This window comes from Scyliorhinus torazame, chromosome 18 (assembly GCF_047496885.1).
Source record: "Scyliorhinus torazame isolate Kashiwa2021f chromosome 18, sScyTor2.1, whole genome shotgun sequence".
NCBI lineage: Eukaryota > Metazoa > Chordata > Chondrichthyes > Carcharhiniformes > Scyliorhinidae > Scyliorhinus > Scyliorhinus torazame.
Window position 1 is genome coordinate 150,399,732 of NC_092724.1, and position 23,962 is coordinate 150,423,693.

Below are 23,962 nucleotides of genomic sequence, written 5' to 3' on the forward strand. Positions count from 1 at the left end.
GTGGGGTGAGACACATGCAGACACGTGGAGAATGTGCAAACTCCATGCGGACAGTGACCTGGGACAGGGATCAAACCCGGGTCCTCTTTTCAAAATCAATTGGTTTGAATTTAAATTGTTTTTGGGAGGGAGGAAGGGGTTGGTTGGAGGTTTTGTAAACCTCTTTTAAAATCTTCTCCAGCTGCAAATCGCTTTTGCACAGACTCACCAGGTGGGAGCCCCAGGCAACGATCAAATTATCCCTGAAAGATTATCCCTGTCTGATTGAGGCAGGCACACCTCTCCCGCCCGTCAGTGTATAAGCCACGGCTCATCCTTCCCGCTGGGACAGCGGTAACGCGGGGAAATCCCGGGCTGACCCTGGCCCCTCGCCCCAAACAAGCCTCGTGCGGAAGGGATGCTCCCCCTGTTACTGAGGCGGCTCCGGCCGCGGCAGCTTCGCGCCCTCCCCCAGCGCCGCTATGCTGGCTCCGCGTGGGCTGTGCGGACGGTGGACCTGCGGAGTGACACTGTGACCCGGCCGAGCCCGGCCATGAGAGCGGCCATGGCGGCAGCGCAGGTCGGGTATGATATCTTTGAAGAGGATCCGACCGTCAATGGTGAGAATGGGAAGCGGGGTCATGGTGTCCATGAGGTAATAGGAACAGGGGGTTGACCTGGGGAGAGGGCGCTGAATTGAGCCAGGATGGTTTTTTCAATGCCTGCTTGTTTATTTCGGAAAATTCAGAGACGTTGAGAGGATTAAAGCTTTTTTTATTGTTATATAGGTTTTCCAGATCATGTGATCTTATTGGCTGATCACCCCTTAAAGGCGCCGGACACCTCATCCGTCCCCCCCTAACTCCTTTTACACAATGATACAATAAACTGTAGAGTCCCTAATAAATTGAACATTTAACCTATTCAACCAGTCCATCATAGATTTAGTCTCTCTGGAGGTTACCGCTAGAACAAAGTGACTTGGGTGCTTCTGTTGGGGTTCTTTCTGCTGAAACTACTACACCTGGTATCTCCTCAGGTACTGGCACCTCACCCTCATCCTGGTGACGACAGGCTCTCCTGTCACAGGTTGACTCGGTCCTTCTCTACTTCGACAACCAGCAACGTTTCCTGCTGGTAATATGGTTTCAGGCTGTAGTACTGGCTGCTGGGACAACTCTCATCCTCGTAACTGGCCCACATATTTCCTGTCAGTTCTATCTTGTACATTAACTTCATAAGACAGCGGTATGTCTTGACTACAACATCTCCTGTGACCCAACTTGATCTGTTTCTGAAATTTCTGACCAGGGCGGGAGATCCTTCGGAGGGTGGAGTTGTAGATAGTAAGATTGTGTTTGTTAAACCTTTCGTTTTGCCTCCGTTGCCTCCTTGTGGTCATTTTATCAGGATCAAACACATCCTGGCTTCATTCTCACACGTCCTCTGCTTTATCCTCTTTGCCAATGTAATAACTTTGGCTCATCAACTGGGTATGAAATAACTAATGTTTATTTACAACATACTATCTTAAGAGTATGGCAGCTTGGTGACTGCCAGTCAGCATCCCAAATCTATCTGAGGCAGAAGACTATGCTTAATAGGGTGAACCCCCACCCTAGTCCCCTATAGGCTGATTGCACCTTAAAGGGACCAGGCACATTAGATGGGTATGGAGAATACACGGAAGAGGCATGGGGTTTGAGAGGATATATGGGATCATTGGCAAGATCTTTTAAATTTACCTGTGAAAAGGTTCCCAACTCCACAGCAGGCTTGTCCAAGGTTTATGAACTGATTTACATTGTGTGTGCGTGCGTTTGGGGATGGGCTGGGGGTGCCAATAGGTATAATTCCTCTTCAAAACCAAAGGTTTAAACAGCTTATGTGGGGGAAGGAAAGCTCCACTGGTGATAACTGCACAAACCACCAGAGTTAACACGAAGCTCTAAGAATGCAGTTTTACATCTGCTTGTGGTTATTAACTGTCAGGGTAAGCTCGCACAGTGAGGTGACATTTCAGTGGAAATTGTGCAAATTAATTAGCAGCCAGCATTGAAGCTGCTGATGTGTGCTTCTAAATAGCTGTGAATTGCACACTGCTGATAGAGCGAAGAACTGACACTAGGATCTGAACGTGGTTTAATTTTGTTTTCATTGAACTGCGTTCTCTGCTCCTTGTTGGGTAATTTTCATGTTTGAGCTTTGAAAGCAAGTCCTTGCATGAAACATGGGAAGGAATAACACAGCCGGGTGCATTCCCGCCCATTTATACATGTACCACCCAGAATGCTGGTTAGCAATCAGGAAAAGGAATCTGACCAATTTTATTTAACATTTTGTCGCCCAGGAGTGCTGAACTCACTTGCAGCACTGCCTGAGATCACCAACATGATTACAGATGGGGAAATTAACCTGTGCGCTTCTTCCCCTTGCGTTTCGCCTACTCACTTTATTGAATGAACTGGGGGATCGCAATATTTATTCACCCAGACACTGGAAGAACATGCAGACCCATCACAGACAGTGACCCAAGCCAGGAATCGAACCTGGGCCCCTGGCGTTGTGAAGTGCTAACCATTGTGCCACCGTGCCGCCCATTAAAGTCACCTTTCTACTTATTGCTTTCTCAGATTGCCCCATTGTCCCCTGAAGATATTGATTTTGGTACCTCTTGTAACTTGCCATGATTCATGTGGGATTGCTGACTCTCGGGGCTTTGTCGTTCAGTTTAATTGCATCTTGCTCAACATCCACGCACTGAGTTTCAATAGTGATAAACTGATCATCGGGACATGAAATCCGGCCGGTTTTCTTTCTTCCTGATCAGAAGGGTGTTGAAGCCGCCCCATCCTATTCCCTAACTAGGATCAGAACACACCGGGGTCGTCTCCTCTGTAGAACTCATTAATTGGATCAGCTTGCTGAGCTGTGAAATTCCCAGGCTTTGTATGTTTCAGTGCCAGTGAACTGTGTTCAGAAGGTTCATGCAGAGGGTGGGGTGGGACGGCTTGTGGAAGAAGAAATATTATACTCCACGTAATTTGCAGGAATCTCCTAAAGGTTTGTTTTGTTTGCAAAGAGAGCATTAAACATCAGTCTCGATAAAAAATAAATTTTGGTTTAACTCTTACAATGGTGCAAATGTGTTTTCTCAGTTGCTGTTGTATGGAGGCATGATAGATTGACATTACAGCATTTGGCTGGTAAATTTAACAGAATTTGCAATTCACTTGAAGCCTTGTAACAAACATCAAATTGATTACTGTTCCATATAATCATCACAGTAGAGAAATAAAAATGTATATAATGCATTGTTTACATATATTCTAGTTGCTAGTGTGTTGGTGACCCAGTAATGACCATTATTTGTTTGTAAAAGTGCGTAGTTTGTATTTGTACATGAGCATTTTCCCATCGCATAATGTCAAAGCTGCAGTTCAGAAATCATGGCAATGGACTGTAGCAGCTATACTTTTGCTCACTACTTGTTGATGAATGTATAATTACAGTTTACTGTTGTACCTATCATGTGATGTTTGATGCAACTTAAGTGCAAAATTAGCAGATTAGGCAAAAGTGATATTTTAATTATTGGTAGTGGGAACCCAGGCTAGGATAGAGGAAAGAAAATCAATCTGTTGGAGATCAAACCTAATTAATTAAGATTTGGCAATTTTCTATCCAGAAATAAGAAACCATGCTCACGGTGGCGCAATGGTTAGCATTGCTGCCTCAAAGCGCCGAGGTCCCAGGTTTGATCCCGGTCCTGGGTCACTGTCTGTGTGGAGTTCGCACATTCTCCCCGTGTTTGCGTGGGTTTCGCCCGCACAACCCAAAGATGTTCAAACCCTACCCCCATGGAAATTCAGTCCCTCAAAGATAGAAAAATATTTTCCACTGTTCTCTGTATTCAGCTTTCACAGCTGCTAGCTAACATGATTTGGTTTTCCTGTTCTATTCTGGTATTTCTGAAGTGTTCGTTATGAAATGTATTTTTTTTACACTTCATGCCGATGTGCTGAAAGCACCTCCACCCCCTCAAATTTGGTTACTTGAAGCCCAAAGTACTGATGCTATCAGTTTTCCATAAATCGTGTGCTCTTCAGGTTTTGTTTCCACACACTCTTGTTCTCATTCACATTTCTATTTACACACATTGTGTAGACCGTCTGTGAGCATCGTTAAGAGGTTTGCCTTTCTAGGGCGCATAGGCGCACACCACAGTGGTCTTACAGCAACATCTAGAGATTAATTGGATGTGCTTGGTATTTTGAATACATGTCAAGATGTGGAAATTAAGAGTACACGTTTCATATTGTTGAAAAAATTGGTGTAAAGTTGAAACTTGCATCAAATCTGTGGAACATAAATTAGGAGTACCCAGAATAAGCTCAGCACCTCCAGAACTGTTGCCCCAGCTCTGGATTCAAGCTGCATTTGATCTACAACCGCACTGCAGTTAAAGTGCTCATCATTGAGAAAACTGCCTCAAGGTAATGATTCTTGCCAAACCTCCAGGCCCACAAAATTCCAGCAAGATAAATACATGAGTATAAATTTTATCAGAAATAGAACTCAAACTAGTGTGGGTTGCATGTGTCTATGGCCTATATTTTGACTTTTCCAGTTTCAGAAAATATTTGGCTTTTTAGAGGCGATGTCGGTGAGTTTGTGTATAAAAACATTAAGAATGTCAAGGCAAAAGACTGCAGATGTTGGAAATCTGAAATCAACACAGAAATTGCTAAAACTAAATACTCAGCATGTCTGGCAGCATTAATGAAGAGAGTTGCAGTTAATATTTTCAGGTCTGTGACCTTTCTGATCATAAGACCATAAGACATAGGAGCGGAAGTAAGGCCATTCAGCCCATCGAGTCCACTCCACCATTCAATCATGGCTGATTTCAACTCCATTTACCCGCTCTCTCTCCATAGCCCTTAATGCCTCGAGAAATCAAGAATTTATCAACTTCTGTCTTAAAGACACTCAACGTCCCGGCCTCCACCGCCCTCTGTGGCAATGAATTCCACATGACCCACCACTCTCTGGCTGAAGAAATTTCTCCTCATCTCTGTTCTAAAGTGACTCCCTTTTATTCTAAGGCTGTGCCCCCGGGTCCTAGTCTCCCCTGCTAATGGAAACAACTTCCCTATGTCCACCCTATCTAAGCCATTCATTATCTTGTAAGTTTCTATTAGATCTCCCCTCAACCTCCTAAACTCCAATGAATATAATCACAGGATCCTCAGACGTTCATCGTATGTTAGGCCTACCATTCCTGGGATCATCCGTGTGAATCTCCGCTGGACCCGCTCCAGTGCCAGTATGTCCTTCCTGAGGTGTGGGGCCCAAAATTGCTCACAGTATTCTAAATGGGGCCTAACTAATGCTTTATAAAGCTTCAGAAGTACATCCCTGCTTTTATATTCCAAGCCTCTTGAGATGAATGACAACATTGCATTTGCTTTCTTAATTACGGACTCAACCTGCAAGTTTACCTTTAGAGAATCCTGGACTAGGACTCCCAAGTCCCTTTGCACTTCAGCATTATGAATTTTGTCACCGTTTAGAAAATAGTCCATGCCTCTATTCTTTTTTCCAAAGTGCAAGACCTCGCACTTGCCCACGTTGAATTTCATCAGCCATTTCTTGGACCACTCTCCTAAACTGTCTAAATCTTTCTGCAGCCTCCCCACCTCCTCCATACTACCTGCCCCATCACCTATCTTTGTATCATCGGCAAACTTAGCCAGAATGCCCCCAGTCCCATCATCTAGATCGTTAATATATAAGGAGAACAGCTGTGGCCCCAACACTGAACCCTGCGGGACACCACTCGTCAAAGGTTGCCATTCCGAAAAAGAACCTTTTATCCCAACTCTCTGCCTTCTGCCTGACAGCCAATCGTCAATCCATGTTAGTACCTTGCCTCGAATACCATGGGCCCTTATTTTACTCAGTTGAGTGCTTGAGTATTTTCAGCATTTTCTGTTTTTATTTTACTTAGCAATTAATTTAGCATTGGATAGTTACAGAATGTGATTTTTCAAAAAGTGTTTTTATGGGCAGCACAGTTATTATACATAGAACCTTAGGACAGCAAAAAAGGAGATTTTATGGCTTTTGGAAGTCCTTGAACTTCACATAGAGCTATCTACCCTGAATCATATTTCCCTCCCCTTTGTCCAGTACTCAAAAAGGTTATAATGTACAGTATATTTAACTCTTGCCACTACACAGGATGCCAAAACTTTGACATGGTTTCAAAAACGATTTGAAAAAATACCTTGAAACTACTTTTTAAATTTAATCTTGGGCAAAATTTCTTCCTTTTTTAAATTTAGAGTACCCAATTCATTTTTTCCAATTAACGGGTAATTTAGCGTGGCTAATCCACCTACCCTACACATCTTTGGTTGTGGGGGCGAAACCCATGCAAACACGGGGAGAATGTGCAAACTCCACATGGACAGTAACCCAGAGCCGGGATCGAACCTGAGACCTCGGCGCCGTGAGGCTGCAGGACTAACCCACTGCGCCACCGTGCTGCCCTGTCTTGGGCAAAATTTCTGAGCGATTTGTCATATTGCAAACAACAAAAGAGAAGTTGGAGTTTCAGTGAAACCCAATTGGAGTATGATTTGAGCCTTGAGTAACATAGCCCCAGCCACGGAGACTTTTTTTTAAATTTAGAGTACCCAATTCTTTTTCCCCCAATTAAGAGGCAGTTTAGCGTGGCCACTCCACCTAGCCTGGACATCTTTGGGTTTGTGGGGGTGAGACCCAAGCAGACACTGGGAGAATGTGCAAACTCCGCACAGATAAGTGACCCGGGCCGGGATCGAACCCGGGCCATCGGCGGTCTGTGAGGCAGCAGTGCTAACCACTGCGCCGTCCTTCCGCCACAGAAGTTTTTCATTCGGAATCAGTTTGCATTTTCCAGTTGTACAAGTCTGTGCATTATATAGACACAGGGAATCAGATGGGGTAGCCCTCCACCTCCTCCCGCATTCAAATCAATTTACATCAATGTAGTTTAAAAACATGAGGAATTTTCTGCTGTAATTGATACTGAGATTGATAGGTTTTTTTTTAGGGTTATGGAATGAAGGCCAGTAGATTGAGTTGGGACACAGATCCGCCATGATCTGATTGAATGATGGAACTGGCTTGAGGGGCCTAATGGCCTCTGCTGTCCTCATGTTCTTATCTGTGTTAAGAGTTGGTGCCAAAACTGATGCAACTTTGAAGCCTTATCACATGTATTCCCAAGCTGTTTTCCAACTCCCTCCCCCACACCCCTCCTTCTTGCTTCTCTACTTTTACAAAGTTAGTTTACTAAAAATGATTGAAATGCTGAGCTCAGTATTACAGACAAGATGCATCAGTAAGATAGAAAAGCAAAATAACGTCTTTATTTTTTAATAACTAAGGGCTCAATTCTTTAAAGGGTCAGTCAAATTCATACATTTTATTTTGAAAAGTGAATCCAAACAATTCTGGATTGGATTGGATTTGTTTATTGTCACGTGTACCGAGGTACAGGGAAAAGTATTTTTCTGCGAGCAGTTCAACAGATCATTAAGTACATGGGAAGAAAAGAAAATACATAATAGGGCAACACAAGGTATACAATGTAACTACATAAGCACTGGCATCGGATGAAGCGTACAGGGTGTAGTGTTAATGAGGTTCAATTCAATTCAATACAACCAGCAGAACCTCAAATAACACGAGCACTTTGGATCTAAAAGGTAAACATGTGATTGGTCGCTTCAGTTACGTTTTAAAAAATCACAACTAAATTTTAATTTAGACTTTAAATTTTTGATTATTGTGGAGACACTTACTGGTACATATTGCTGAATCTACAAAGGCATTTCCAGATTATGAATGTGCTTTTTGTATTTGTGATGTGCCCAAACTAGTGTTTAATATCAAAACAATTATACCTAAAGAAAATATTCCAATCTTGGGTGACTGAGTGGAGTTTGTATGTTCTCCCTGTAGATTTCCTCCAGGTGCTCTGGTTTCCTCCCACAGTCCAAAGATGTGCAGGCTAGGTGGATTGGCCGTGATAAATTGCCCCTTAGTGTCCAAAAGGTGAGGTGGGGTTACTGGGTTAATGGGGATAGGTTGGGGAGTGTAGGCTTAGGTACGGTGCTCTTTCAGAGGGCCAATGCAGACTCGATGGGCCGAATGGCCTCCTGCATTGTAGGGATTTTTTATTTTCATGTGTGAGCTAATTGTAAGATAGTCACTAAGGAATTCAGAAGAAACCTGTTTACCCAGAGACTGTTAAAATGTGGAACTTGTCACACTTGGAGCAGGTAAGACAAATACCATGGCTGTATTTATAGGCAAGTTCATACAATCCCTACAGTGTAGAAGGAGACCATTCGGCCCATTGAGTCTGCACCAAACCCACGAAAGAGCACCCTACCTATGCCCCCACCCTACCCCCATAACCCAGGACCCGACCCAACCTTTTGGACACTAAGGGGCAATTTAGGATGGCCAATTCACCTAACCTGCACATCTTTGGACTGTGGGAGGGAACCGGAGCACCCGGAGGAAACCCACACAGACACGGGGAGAAAGTGCAAACTCCACACAGACAGACAGTCACCCAAGGCCGGAATTGAACCGGAGTCCCTGGAGCTGTGAGGCAGCGGTGCTAACCACTGTGCCACCAATAAATATATGAGATGAATAGAAGTAGGATATTCCGATACGGCGAGAAGAAAGTTGTGAAGGTCATTTGACGCCAGCACAGATCAGTTGGGCTGAATAGCCTGTTTCCTTTTTGTAAATTCTATTCAAAAACTGGGAACACGGAATAGTCCCACTACCCTCTGTAGAACTCTCGTCCCTGTTTGTGGGGGTGGGGGGGATCTGTGCAGACACCAGGCAGATGCTAGGCTGAGCGTGGTGTGATGCTCTAAAGTGCCAAATAACCTGTGCCTAGGCTGCCACATGAAGAATAGCCTCTGAACAATTCTCCAGAAATTGGTGCCCGTATAACTGTGATCGACTGAAAGCCTTCCCTTCGGAAGAAAAGGAAGGGAAAATTTGACAGATAAAGTGGGGGAAATGGAACATTACAATGTTCCCGCAAGTAAATTTTAATTTAGACTTTAAATTTTTGATTATTGTGGGGACATTTACTGGTACATATTGCTGAATCTACAAAGGCATTTCCAGATTATGAATGTGTGTTTTGTATTTGTGATGTGCCCAAACTAGTGTTTAATATCAAAACAATTATACCTAAAGAAAATATTCCAATCTTGGGTGACTGAGTGGAGTTTGTATGTTCTCCCTGTAGATTTCCTCCAGGTGCTCCGGTTTCCTCCCACAGTCCAAAGATGCTCAAGGAGGCAGCCACTTTTGTAGAACAGAAGAGGAATGATGGATTGAATGGCCTTCTCCTGTGCTATGTTGGTCTTTTTAAAAAAATAAATTCCGGGTACCCAATTCATTTTTTCCAAATTAAGGGGCAATTTAGCGTGGCCAGTCCACCTAGCCGGCACATCTTTGAGTTGTGGGGGTGAAACCCACGCAAACAGGGGGAGAATGTGCAAACTCCATGCGGACAGTGACCCAGAGCCGGGATCGAACCTGGGACCTCAGTGCTGTGAGGCAGCAATGCTAACCACTGCGCCATCGTGCTGCCCTATCTTGTTCTATTCTTAAACTCTGCTCCTCCTCTGTGACTTTCTCTCTCACCAGCTACCCCTCCCTATCACCCAAATCTGGCCTGTTCTATCGAAGCCAGGTGGTTAGTGCTCATTATCTGCTGTATGCACAGTTTCAGAGGTTAACAGGTCTGAATCGCGAATGAAAAATGTTTTTATATGCAAATATTGGGCTTACCACTGACATAAAAAATAATTCTGGTGGTATCAATTGTCCACAAGCACTAAACATGTATTGACCACCAAATAGAAAATCCCAGTTATGGCTGTCTACGATCTACTCTCGGTTTGTTATTGGTTTTTCTCATACTTTACTCTGCTCTTCAGTAATTTCAGACTGATTTCAGGCACGTTCCAAATTCTCAGGAGTACAGCTGTAGTTTATCACTCAAAACGATACTAATGAGGACTTTCACTTGCCACTCATATTGTAGGTTGCTATCTTGTGGCATACAAGCTATTAATAACCTTTAATGTTTATATTGTGCCTTCTGTGTCGTGAAAGGTTCCAAGGTACTCCAGGGTGGCATAAAGGTAATCCCAAATAAGGAGAGGTTCGGAAGGTTGGCCAAAAGCTTGGTTAAATAGGTGGGTTTTAAGGAAGGTCTTAAAGGACAAGAAAGAGGTGGAGGCATAAAGGAATTTCTGATTGGGGCCTGTGATGTTCTCTGTTGAGTCTATCAGGATGTCTTGAGAACGTGGGGCGCAATTCTCCCATCGGGAGTCTAAGTGCCGATGCCGGAGTGAGAACCGGAGTGTTTCACTCCGGCATTGGAGGCCGCTCCCAGCCCCCTATTCTCCCGCCCCCGGGGGGTTAGGAGCGGCGTCGCATCATTTACACGCGCCGGGCCTTGGCGGCGCGTAAAAGCGGCACCGCAAAAATGACGCGGCCGGCGCCACTTAAATGACGTCACCCGCCCTGCGCGGGTTGGCCGGCACCAATCTGCGCATGCAGGGTTGCCGTCCGCCCCGAGGCCACCCCACAAGAAGATGTCGGATGGATCTTGCGGGGCGGCGGAGGAAAGGAAGTCCTCCTTCAGAGAGGCCGGCCCGCCGATCGGTGGGCACCGATCGCGGGCCAGGCCCCATTTGAGGCCCGCCCCCCCCGGTGCAGGAACCCCCCCCCCCCCACCACAGGCAGCCCCCCCCAGCTTTCCCGCACTGATCCCGTCAGCAGCGACCAGGTGTGAACCCGTCGTATTGGGCAGGCCGCTCGGCCCATCCGGACTAGAGAATCGCCACTCGCCCGCAACGCCGAGCGGTGATTCTCCCAGTGGCCAGCCGTGATTCTCGCCGCGCCGGTTTGGGGGGGGGGTAGGAGAATCGCATGCGGGCATCGGGGAGGGACGTGGCGGGACATGCGCGGCGCTCCGGAGATTCTCCCACACGGCGTGTGGGGGGGAGAATTCCGCCCCTAGTGTTCTCACAAAGAACATCAAGCTGAGTTATTGAACAAAGCTGATTTATTTACACTACTAAATTAAAGAATCTAACCAGTCAACAAGGAATAAGTTACTAAATACAACTATACGGTGTGGCATATGGCGCAGTGGTTAGCACTGGACTGCGGCGCTGAGGACCCGGGCTCGAATCCCGGCCCTGGGTCACTGTCCGTGTGGAGTTTGCATATTCTCCCCATATCTGCGTGGGTTTCACCCCCACAACCCAAAGATGTGTAGGTTAGGTGGTTTGGCCATGCTAAATTGCCTCTTAATTGGAAAAAATATAATTGGGTACACTAAATTTAAAAAAAACTATACGATATCTCTTTCAACATAACTCTATGCTATGCAACTAATCTACACACACGCCTAACCACCTTCTCCCAGAATCCAAGGAGTCAAATGATATTTATTTTTATTTTTTATTTTTAAAATAAATTTAGAGTACCCAATTATTATTTTTTTTCCAATTAAGGGGCAATTTAGTGTGGCCAATCCACCTGACCTGCACATCTTTTGGGTTATGGGGGTGAAGCCCACGCAGGCACGGGGAGAATGCGCAAACTCCACATAAACAGTGACCCAGGGCCGGGATTCGAACCGGGTCCTTCGCGCCGTAGTCCCAGGGCTAACCACTGCACCACCGTGCTGCCCTCACATGATATTTTTACGACTGCTCCTTATCTCTACCTGATGGTGAGAAGCATTATTATCTTATTGTTAACCCTGTGTATTCCTTACTATACACATATTGTTACACGGCCTGGGCAGCTCAAAGCAAGGCTAATAATGGTGAGGTGATGGAAAACATCTGTAGAAAATGGAAGAGAGCTTAAGGGTAGGGAGGAGGGGTTACAGAAGTAGGGAGAGGTGGGACCAGGAAAGTATTTCAAGGAGAGGATGAGAACTTTAAATCTGTGGCATTCAGCAACTGCGAGCAAATCAGGGTCAGCACAAAGAGGGAGAGGGATGCTGCCAGTGAGACTTGGTTAGGATAGGATATGGGCAGCAGATTTTTAGATCAGCTGAAGTTTAAGGATGGCTGTGAGAATACTGGAGTAATCAAGTCAGAAAATGATCGAGGCACGGTCAACAATTTCAGTGGCAAACGGATTAGGGGTGGAGATTGGCATTCATACAGAGATGGAAGCAGAAGGTCTTTGTGAGAAAGAGTGCAGGGAATTTTAGAAGCTCAACTCAGGATCAGATAATCACTTGGACTGGAGACACTGGCCACAGAGGGGAATGGAGTGAATGGCATGGACACGGAGTTTGAAACAAGGGCTGAAGACCATTGTTCCACAGCATGTGTCGTCAAAGGGCTTCCCTGACATGGAGTCTTTAATGAGCCCCAATTTCCTGTAATTAAACATTGGGAATTCTGAAGCCTCACAATGATATTTATTTTTATTTTTTGTTTTAAAAATAAATTTAGAGTACCCAATTATTATTATTTTTCCAATTAAGGGGCAATTTAGCGTGGCCAATCCACCTGACCTGCACATCTTTTGGGTTATGGGGGTGAAACCCACGCAGACACGGGGAGAATGTGCAAACTCCACACGGACAGTGACCCAGGGCCAGGATTCGAACCCGGGTCCTCAGTGCCGCCATCCCAGTGCTAACCACTGCGCCACCTGCTGCCCCTATTCGCCCCACTCTTGATAATTGTGCCCCTAGTCACTTTGGGACTCCTATGCACGAGACCTTTCCTCTGAAGCCTCTCTGCCCCGTCTTCCTCTCCCCCTGGATTCCACAGTGAAGGTGCCGATGTCGGGGCAAAAACAAATCCTTTGGCCCACAGATAATGTGCTGGGCGGCAGAGGGACAGCATGGGCAGAATAGTGAGACCAAACCCATCCCATTGAAACAAATCTTTCATTGCTCAGTTGGGAAACAGCAATGAGAGTTGCCAGAGTGACCTGACCCCACTCGAACCACTGAACAAAGAACACCAGTAATAAAAACAGAACATTCTGGAAACAGCAGATCTGGCTGCATCAGCGAGGGGATCCCGAGTGGGGAAGAAAAAAATGGTCTGAAAAGTATAATGAAGAAAGGACAATGTGCATTCTTCCGAATGTAGATTTCCATTATTTTAACAATGTGCATGTTTACCTCTCTCTCCCATTTTGTCTTGCTGTGTGGAAGGAAGATATATATAAAACGTGAGTTGTGAGGAAGATGTGAAGCCTCAAGGTGATTTAGACCAGTCGAGTGAGTGGGCAAATAGATGGCAAATGCCGCATGACATGGTTAAATGTGAAGTTATCCACTTCAGATGGAGAAATGACAGAGTGCTTTATAAAGGGTGATTGAAGGGACACTGGTGTCCAAGTACACCAGTCACTGAAAGCAAGCATTCAATTACAGCAAACAGTGAGAAAGGCAAATGGGCTGTTGGCCTTCATTGCAAGAGGATTTGAGTACAGGAGCAAGGATGTCTTACTGCAGCTGTACAGGATCTTGGTGACCACACCTGGAGTATTGTGTGCAGTTTTTGTCTCTATCCAAGAAAGGGTACACTTGCCATGGAAGAATTGCAGCGAAGGGTCACCAGACTGTTTCTTGGGCTGGCAGGATTGTCCGATGAGGAGATGTTGGGTTGACTACATAGAACATAGAACAATACAGCGCAGTACAGGCCCTTCGGCCCACGATGTTGCACCAAAACAAAAGCCATCTAACCTACACTATGCCATTATCATCCATATGTTTATCCAATAAACTTTTAAATGCCCTCAATGTTGGCGAGTTCACTACTGTAGCAGGTAGGGCATTCCACGGCCTCACTACTCTTTGCGTAAAGAACCTACCTCTGACCTCTGTCCTATATCTATTACCCCTCAGTTTAAAGTTATGTCCCCTCGTGCCAGCCATATCCATCCGCGGGAGAAGGCTCTCACTGTCCACCCTATCCAACCCCCTGATCATTTTGTATGCCTCTATTAAGTCTCCTCTTAACCTTCTTCCCTCCAACGAAAACAACCTCAAGTCCATCAGCCTTTCCTCATAAGATTTTCCCTCCATACCAGGCAACATCCTGGTAAATCTCCTCTGCACCCGCTCCAAAGCCTAGGCCTGTATTCACTGGAATTTAGAAAAATTAGAAGGGATCTCATTGAAACGTACAGAATTCTGACAGGGCTGGACGGACTGGAGGCCGGGATGTTGTTACCTCTGGCTGGGGGCGGGGTCTAAAACAAGGGGCAACAGTCTCAGGATTCAGGATAGGCAATTTAGGACTGGGGTGAGGGGAAACATCTTCACTTGGAGGGTGGGGAACTGGTGGAATTCTCGACCACAGAAGGCCGTAGAGGCCAAATCACTGAATCTATTTAAGAAGGAAACAGATTTCTAGACTCTACAGGTGTCTAGGGGTATGGGGTGAGCACGGCAGGATGGTGTTGAGATAGAGGACCAGCCACGATCATATTGAACGGCAGAGCTGCTCAAAAGGCCAAATACGCATCAGCCACGATTGAATGGTGGAGTGGACTCGATGGGCCGAATGGCCTTACTTCCGCTCCTATGTCTTATGGTCTTACCCTACTTGTCCTCTTTTCTATCTTTCTATATACAAGTGAAACATTATCTTGCGTAAAACATCCTCCTGGAGAATATAATTCACCACATTTAATGCAGGTGGTGCTGCTTGCTTAGTTTGCCACGTATTTAATACTTTGAAACGATTTATATCGCAACATGTAGGCTAGCCTCAAACTCTGTGGCAACGTTTCATTTTCTTGCATTTTCTAGGTAACTCCATTCGCGTATAGATTTAATCAAGATTGATCGAGATAGGATGTTCGCCTTGAATACACCAATTTAACCCAATGCGTATAACCTTTGAAACGCATGATCGCACACAACTGCTGGAGGAGAAATTGGGCGCGATTCACTCAAAAAACGACTAAAGTGTCATTTTGGGCAGGTTTTGTGTGGTGATTCCCACCAGGTGTTTGGGCGCTTTCCAGATGACTATTCATCCACACATAGTCATTTTTTGGAGCATTGGGGTGATTCACTGAATCATTCCACACTGTTCCCATTTAGTTAAATTGCCCCATACAAAGTCCCATAGCAAAACAGTTTAGCCGTGTATTTTCCGATGCTCACAGCGCCAAGAAACACAAAGCTATCGTACGACACTCGCTTTGATAGGGGACCTCCGCGGGAAGGAGCAGCCGAAGCCGCGCACAGCGGCTGAGCGGCACAGCACTGAGAAGCTCCGCTCGCCAGATCTTCTCAGTGTAGCGAGAGATTGGGACACCATTTAAAAATGACTTCCCGATCTCTGGATCCCTCGATGTGACCCCCCTCAGCCCTAACTCACTATGTGGGGGCCCCCGGCCCGATCGTCACCGAGCAAAAGATTCCAGCGTGGCACCTTGGCAGTGCCAACCCGGTACCCTGACTGTGCCACCTGGGTACCGTGGCACTTCCAGGATGCCAGATTGCCACTGTCAGGGTGCCAGGCTCGCGGTGCCTGGATGGCACCAGCATCTGGGGCCCTCCGATCCCGTGGGAGGCCCCCCAGAAGTACCGTTCTGTCTGATCCCTGTTTGTGGAGAGCAGTGCTGAACAGCGCTCGCCGGAGGCCTCCGATCCCAACGCTTCAGGTATCTCGGCAAACTGCATATTAAAGTGAGACGAGCTGTCTCGCTCTAATGTGCAGATTTGCCAAAAAGTGATCCCGCCCACAATTGGCAGGATTTACATTGCAAAATCTCGCAAGATCACATTAGACCTTGTGAGGCATTGCGAGCCAGGTAGATCCCGGGAGCGGAGTCTCTTGGCTTATGCTGGCCATGTTGCGCCAAATGTGCTGCTGCTTGTGCATAACAAAGAACAAAGAAATGTACAGCACAGGAACAGGCCCTCCAAGCCCGTGCTGACCATGCTGCCCGACTAAACTACAATCTTCTGCACTTCCTGGGTCCGTATCCCTCTATTCCCATCCTATTCACGTATTTGTCAAGATGCCCCTTAAATGTCACTATCGTCCCTGCTTCCACCACCTCCTCCGGCAGCGAGTTCCAGGCACCCACTACCCTCTGTGTAAAAAAAACACCGACTCTAAACCTTGCCCCTCTCACCTTAAACCTATGCCCCCTAGTAATTGACCCCTCTACCCCGGGGAAAAGCCTCTGACTATCCACTCTGTCTATGCCCCTCATAATTTTGTAGACCTCTATCAGGTCGCCCCTCAACCTCCGTCGTTCCAGTGAGAACAAACCAAGTTTATTCAACTGCTCCTCATAGCTAATGCCCTCCATACCAGGCAACATTCTGGTAAATCTCTTCTGCACCCTCTCTAAAGCCTCCACATCCTTCTGGTAGTGTGGCGACCAGAATTGAACACTATACTCCAAGTGTGGCCTAACTAAGGTTCTATACAGCTGCAACATGACTTGCCAATTCTTATACTCAATGCCCCGGCCAATGAAGGCAAGCATGCCGTATGCCTTCTTGACTACCTTCTCCACCTGTGTTGCCCCTTTCAGTGACCTGTGGACCTGTACTCCTAGATCTCGCTGACTGCCAATACTCTTGAGGGTTCTACCATTCACTGTATATTCCCTACCTACATTAGACCTTCCAAAATGCATTACCTCACATTTGTCCAGATTAAACTCCATCTGCCATCTCTCTGCCCAAGTCTCCAACGATCTAAATCCTGCTGTATCCCCTGACAGTCCTCATTGCTATCCACAATTCCACCAACCTTTGTGTCGTCTGCAAACTTACTAATCAGACTAGTTACATTTTCCTCCAAATCATTTATATATACACTACGAACAGCAGAGGTCCCAGCACTGATCTCTGCGGAACACCACTAGTCACAGCCCTCCAATTAGAAAAGCACCCTTCCATTGCTACTCTCTGCCTCCTATGACCTAGCCAGTTCTGTATCTACCTTGCCAGCTCACCCCTGATCCCGTGTGACTTCACCTTTTGTACTAGTCTACCATGAGGGACCTTGTCAAAGGCCTTACTGAAGTCCATATAGACAACATCCACTGCCCTACCTGCATCAATCATCATTGTGACCTCTCCGAAATACTCTATCAAGTTAGTGAGACACGACCACCCCTTCACAAAACCATGCTGCCTCTCACTAATATGTCCATTTGCTTCCAAATTGGAGTAGATCCTGCCTTGAAGAATTCTCTCCAGTAATTTCCCTACCACTGACATAAGGCTCACCGGCCTGTAGTTCCCTGGATTATCCTTGCTACCCTTCTTAAACAAAGGAACAACATTGGCTATTCTCCAGTCCTCTGGGACATCACCTGAAGACTGTGAGGATCCAAAGATTTCTGTCAAGGCCTCAGCAATTTCCTCTCTAGCCTCCTTCAGTATTCTGGGCAGATCCCATCAGGCCCTGGGGATTATCTACCATAATATTTTTCAACACGCCCAACACCTCGTCTTTTTGGATCTCAATGTGACCCAGGCTATCTACATACACTTCTCCAGACTCAACATCCACCAATTCCTTCTCTTTGGTGAATACTGATGCAAAGTATTCATTTAGTACCTCGCCCATTTGCTCTGGCTCCACACATAGATTCCCTTGCCTATCCTTCAGTGGGCCAACCCTTTCCCTGGCTACCCTCTTGCTTTTTATGTATGTGTAAAAAGCCTTGGGATTTTCCTTAACCCTATTTGTCAATGAATTTTCGTGACCCCTTCTAGCCCTCCTGACTCCTTGCTTAAGTTCCTTCCTACTTACCTTATATTCCACACAGGCTTCGTCTGTTCCCAGCCTTCTAGCCCTGACAAATGCCTCCTTTTTCTTTTTGACGAGGCCTACAACATCTCTCGTTATCCAAGGTTCCCGAAATGTGCCGTATTTATCCTTCTTCCTCACAGAAACATGCCGGTCCTGAATTCCTTTCAACTGACACTTGACAGCCTCCCACATGTCAGATGTTGATTTCCCCTCAAACATCCGCCCCCAATCTAGGTTCTTCAGTTCCCGCCTAATATTGTTATAATTAGCCTTCCCCCAATTTAGCACATTCACTCTAGGACCACTCTTATCCTTGTCCACCTGCACTTTAAAACTTACTGAATTGTGGTCACTGTTCCTGAAATGGTCCCCTACCGAAACTTCTACCAGCTGGCCGGGCTCATTCCCCAATACCAGGTCCAGTACAGCCCCTTCCCTAGTTGGACTGTCTACATATTGTTTTAAGTAGCCCTCCTGGATGCTCCTTACAAACTCTGCCCCATCTAAGCCCCTGGCACTAAGTGAGTCCCAGTCAATATTGGGGAAGTTGAAGTCTCCGATCACAACAACCCTGTTGTTTTTACTCTTTTCCAAAATCTGTCTACCTATCTGCTCCTCTATCTCCAGCTGGCTGTTGGGCGGCCTGTAGTATTCGTGACCATTCAATCACGCCCTTAGAATTTCGCAGTGGAGAATTAAAGATACCAGCAAGACCGGTCTCCTTAGAGATCGGTACTCCACTTTTAAAGAGTGGCCCGATCTCAAAGTTAGGTTGAGAGCCACTCCCACACCCACCCACAGACATTGAGACCACCTCGGAGCGGCAACCTCCCCACCTGCCCCATCACTCGAGTGGACTCGATGGGCCGAATGGCCTTACTTCCGCTCCTATGTCTTATGGTCTTATGGATCACTAAACGTCCACGTGTCCACACACTGCCCAGGCTTGAGGGTGATCCGGGCCCATGTCCATCCATCCTGGTCACCCCTGCTGCCCCCAGTGAGCATACCCCACTATGGAGTTGTTGAGGGCCCCCCTCACCTTTAAAGGCCCCCCTCCCACCTTTTGGGCCCCTCCATGCGCCTGCTTCAGGCCCCCTTTTCACACCCCACCATTAATTTTGTTTTACAATTCTGGGACAATTTAGCATGACCAATTCGTGTACCCTGACAGCTTAACCCACGCAGACACTGGGAGAATGTGCAAACTCCATTCGGACAGTGACCCGGGGCCGGGATCGAAACCGGGCCCTCGGTAGTGTGAGGCAGCAGTGCTAACCACTGCGCCCCCATCATGTTTCCCCCCCCATCCATCATAACTCCCCCTTCATATCTGCCTTTACTCTGCCAGCCTTCATACCCATACTTCATGCCCCACCCTTCATACCCACCCTTCAGGCCCCACCTTTCATACATCACTTCAGGTCTCTTTCCTCCCTCCCCCCCCCTTCAGGCATCTCTGCTCTCTTCAGGACTGCCCCGTTCATGCCCCCCCCCATTCATGCATCCCCTTCATGCCCCCCTTCACCCCCTCTTTTATAGCCATGGCCCTCCTCAGGCACCACGCTTGTCAGTGCCCTTCGCACCAGGGCAGTGCCAACCTGGCACCCAGGTACTGCCCCAGCAATGAGCAGTGCCAACCTGACTCCTCTGCATTGCCAGGTTGGCACTTCCAGGGTGCCAGGTTGGCATTGCTGTGCCCTGCCCACATCATCCGGGGGCCTCAATGGCCTCTGAGCCCCCCGGCTTGGCCATCAGGATTAGACAGGGGAGATTCAGAAAGAATGTTCCCGATGGTGGGGAGTCCAGAACTAGGGGTCGTAGTTTGGGGTAAAGAGGTAAACCTTTTAGGACTGAGATGAGGAAAAATTTCTTCACCCAGAGAGTGGTGAATCTGTGAAATTCTCTACCACAGAAAGTAGTTGAGGACAAAACATTGTATAATTTCAAGAAGGAATTAGATATAGCTCTTGCGTCTAAAGGGATCAAGGGATATTGGGAGAAGGCGGGTATCAGGGTATTGAACTTGACGATCAGCTATGATCATAATGAATGGTGGAGTAGGCTCGAAGGGCTGAATGGCCTCCTCCTGCTTATTTTTTCTGTTTCTTTCATGTCTGGTTTCCAGTTTTGGAGATCAGTTTTAATTCATGCAGGCCTCCGGCTTGGCCAATGGGGACGGTGAATACCTGGAGCCAGAAGATTCCAGTCTCGAATGGGCTGTGCATATTTAAATGAGTGTAAAGACTCATTTAAATATGCTGATCTGCAGGACGTGATCCAGATTGCGTCGGGCGAAGCGGGTCAAGTGCACCATGCTCGGCTCAGCGACCTTCTAGTAACTTTTGTAAGTGTCTCTCGTGTCCTTCTTCATGACTAAGCATTGACTGCAAATAGTAGTTGATTATTTGGCCATGGGATATATCACCTGCCAGTCTGATCCCATTCTCACCCACACACTCCCACTCTCCGCCATCACCTTCACCAGTGTGTTGTTGACGATTGACTAAATCACCATAGACCATGGCTTGAACCTGGGACCTTTCTGGTCCTAATACCTCAGCACCACATTAAAATGTATTTTATCCATTGGAACATCAGGCAGAGTTAGAACCATTGAACCATAGAATCCCTGCAATGCAGAAGGAGCCCATTTGGCCCATCGAGTCTGCATCAACCCTCTGAAAGAGCAGTCTCCCTAGCCCACTCCCCCCTCTCTGTCCCCATAAGGAGCAATTTAGCATGACCAATCCACCTAACCTGCACATCTTTGGACTTTGAGAGGAAATTGGAGCATCCGGGAGGAAACCCACGCACACACGGGGAGAACATGCAAACTCCACGCAGTCATCCAAGGTCGGAATCAAACCCAGGTCCCTGCACTGAGGCAGCAGTGCTAACCACTGTGTTGCCCCAAATGTTGATGTAATATACTTGTCCAGCAATACTTCTACAATAATACTGTCAGAAATCTTTCACAAATATCACAACATATATTTAAAAAAAAACAATAATCCAAAAGTTAGAAAGCGCGTTGACTTCTTGAATGAAATGCCAACTTGCACGGCTCCCTTACTGATGCTTGTGGGTTCCTCCAGGGGATGAATTCATACCTCTCGTTTCAGTCAATTGGAAAGGGAGAGTTGGGAGAGGACGGCGAGTGTTTATCTTTTATCATTTACCTCCTGTGGAGATCCCCAAGTGATGGGGCTGTGCAACAGTGCACAGCTGGACAACTTCACTCTCCCAACTGAATTCTGGATCCACGGTCTTTGACGCAGAGTTAAAGAAAGTGTGCAAAGAAACCAGAAACTTTTTATCCTTGGTGCTGCTAATGACTCATTAGTTGAGTGAGTAATGATTTTTTTTAATTGTCAAAAGAAAATGATGAGTATTTATTGTGGGCTGAAATACATTCCCAACGAGTGGCTCAGCTATAATTTGGCACTTTGAAGTCCCGTTCTCACGGGGAGGGGGGGGGGGGGAGAGAGAATGACAGGACAGCAATCCTAATGATGTCTGAGACCTTTGATTACATCTGGTAAACTCGCAGCACTGCCAGATGACAAGAAACTGGCCAGCTGGTTGAGGCTGTGACTTTGCAGATTTGGACCATTTTGAAAAATTCTCTGCTCCATCGGTTGTCCTAACCAGGAATGTGATAATTGCTATCAGAACATCAGTTGCAGGGCGGCACGGTGGCGCAGTGGTTAGCACTGCTGCCTCATGGCGCCCGCGACCCGGGTTCAATCCCGGCCCCGGGTCACTGTCCATGTGGAGTTTGCACATTCTCCCTGTGTCTGTGTGGGTCTCACCCGCCACAACCCAAAGATGTGCAGGGTAGGTAGATTGGCCACAATAAATTGCCCCTTAATTGGAAAAAAATTAATTGAGTACTATAAATTTTTTTTAAAGGTGAGGATGTGATTTTCCCCAAGTTCGTCCCTCAACTCTCCCTCTGTTTTTTAATCTCTCTTACAGTCCTACAATCCTCCAAGATATCTGCGCTTCTCGAATTTTGGCCTCCCGAACTTCCCCAATTGTAATCACTTCACTGTTGGCTGGCCATGCATTCAGTTGCTTAGGTCCTAAGCTCTGGAATAGGAATGTCCTCCGAACTTCTCTCCTCCTTTAAGACATTCCTTAAAATGTATCTATTTTGACCAATCTTTTGGTCATGTGACCTCGTATCGCCTTGTGTAGCTCTATGTCATGATTGTTTTATGGTGCTCCTGCGAAGCTTCTTCGGATGGTTTCTTTTCCTTAAAAGGCTCTTTTTAAATGCAAGCTGGTGTCATCAGAAATACTCACCGTTAATGAAAACACAAATAATAGCTGCTTAGGTAAGGTAGCAGAGCAAAATCTATACATGCAGCAATTGGAGCCTTCAGGAGAGATCGTAAGTGGGGATAGGTTGTGGGCAAACCATCCTACAACTCGGTGTCAGCAGTTAAATCTGTAACATTGCACTGTTTTAGGACCAGTGCATTCAAAAGTATGGATGTTGCACAAAAGACTTTGGTGTGATAAAATCTACACTCATTGAGGCAGTACAGAAGGACTGTGGCCCCATCGGAGGTGCCGTCTTTCAGATGAAATGTTAAAGCAGGAATCTATCTGCCCTATCAGGAGGATGTAAATGCCCAAGGTGCTGTTGAAAGAAGATCAAAGTAGTCATCCAGGTGTCTAGGAACACTATTCCTCAAACAATTCCGCTAAATACAATAGCTGATCATTTATCTCATTGCTGTTTGTGGGACCTCGCTGCACACTATTTGGCTGCTCTGCTTCCTACTTTTTAAGTGAGTATCTACTTGTTTTCATGTCGTGCTGGATGTTAAACCTCGATGGTGTCTCCATTGTGGCGAGTAATGTATGATCACAGGTTCAGCTTTGTCTTTGTTCCTCCTGCACTGGGCTGGGGCTGCCGGTGTCACGGGGGGAGAGCAATTACAATATTGAGTAGGGGAGCTGGGTGCAATCTGCAGGTTTGCTCGTCTGCAGAAACTCTTCTTGATGTCAGAACTACCAACCAGTGGTTTGTGAGGCAACATCAGACTCTTTTACCTCGGCATATGTTCACCCTACTTTGACACAGTAACGTCCTCTGGCCTTTGCACCATCACATAGTGCTGTACAGGAAATAGTCTTGAGGTCCCTTGTATAATAAGAGACATATACTTCACTGGTAACAGCACCTTAACTTGGCAACACACTTGTAGATTCCCGTTTTGGGGGTCTGTGATATATTTTTGGCAATTTAAATTCTGGATCATTTATTCACAGGGCTACAGCCGATGCATTTCCCAAGCCCAGTTGCAGTGAGATCACTCACCACAGACCAGGAGTCCTTTGAAGAACTCTTTTGCACTGTACAGATCAACTATTCACTGCTTTGACGAGTTGACCAGCTTTTTGTCATTGGACAGAGCTACGGAAATTATAAGTACCATAATAACATTAGTAACCAGGTATAGACGATCCAGTCCCTTGAGACCCATTCCACCTCCACCATTCAGTTGGATGATTTATCCACACCTCCACTCCAGTTTCCCACCTTTGCTCCATACCCTTTACTTAATAAAAATCAATTGCATGTGGGCCAATTGTTCCAGCATCCACAGCCTTTTGGAGGAGAGTATTCCAAATTTCCATTACCAGTGAATTTCCAGTGAAACTGGTGCTTCTTGATTTCATTTCTGAATGGCCTAGCTCTGCTTTTCTGGCGCTCCTTGATTTCATTTCTGAATGGCCTAGCTCTGCTTTTCTGGCAATGTTCCCTTGCTCCAGATTGCCTCCACTCAGAGGAAAAAACAGCTGGGCGCTAGACTGTTGTCCTAAAGCAGCCTGAGGCTTTCGTTGAGGAGTGAGATCCGGGAAAGCTTAATGTGATTGACCTTAGGAACTCTGGAAGGGGGAGCCCAGAACGAGGAGGCATGATTTCAGAATTAGAGCTAGTCATTCAGGGTGAAGTCAGGAAGCATTCAGTAAGGGTAGTAGGAGTCTGGAACTTTTTTCCTTTTGAGGAAAAGGCCAAAACCAAATAGTTTTGCTGCGTTGGGTGCAAGATGCAACAGTAAGCAAAGTATTTATTACTG

The 23,962-nt window shown here is 46.4% G+C and overlaps 1 protein-coding gene across 2 annotated transcripts in view; it reads left to right on the plus strand.

Annotated features, from left to right (window-relative positions):
* Positions 1–266: 266 nt before the first annotated feature.
* Positions 267–23,962, plus strand: part of tha1 (threonine aldolase 1) — an 89,766-nt gene continuing 66,070 nt past the window's right edge. The window contains exon 1 of one of the 2 annotated variants that reach the window (XM_072483594.1): positions 267–599. In XM_072483594.1, the coding sequence (XP_072339695.1) occupies positions 398–599 (202 nt within the window). In that variant the 5' untranslated portion in view covers positions 267–397. Of the gene's footprint in view, positions 600–2,869; positions 3,043–23,962 lie in introns of those variants that run through there. The other variant, XM_072483595.1, reaches the window with a different exon arrangement.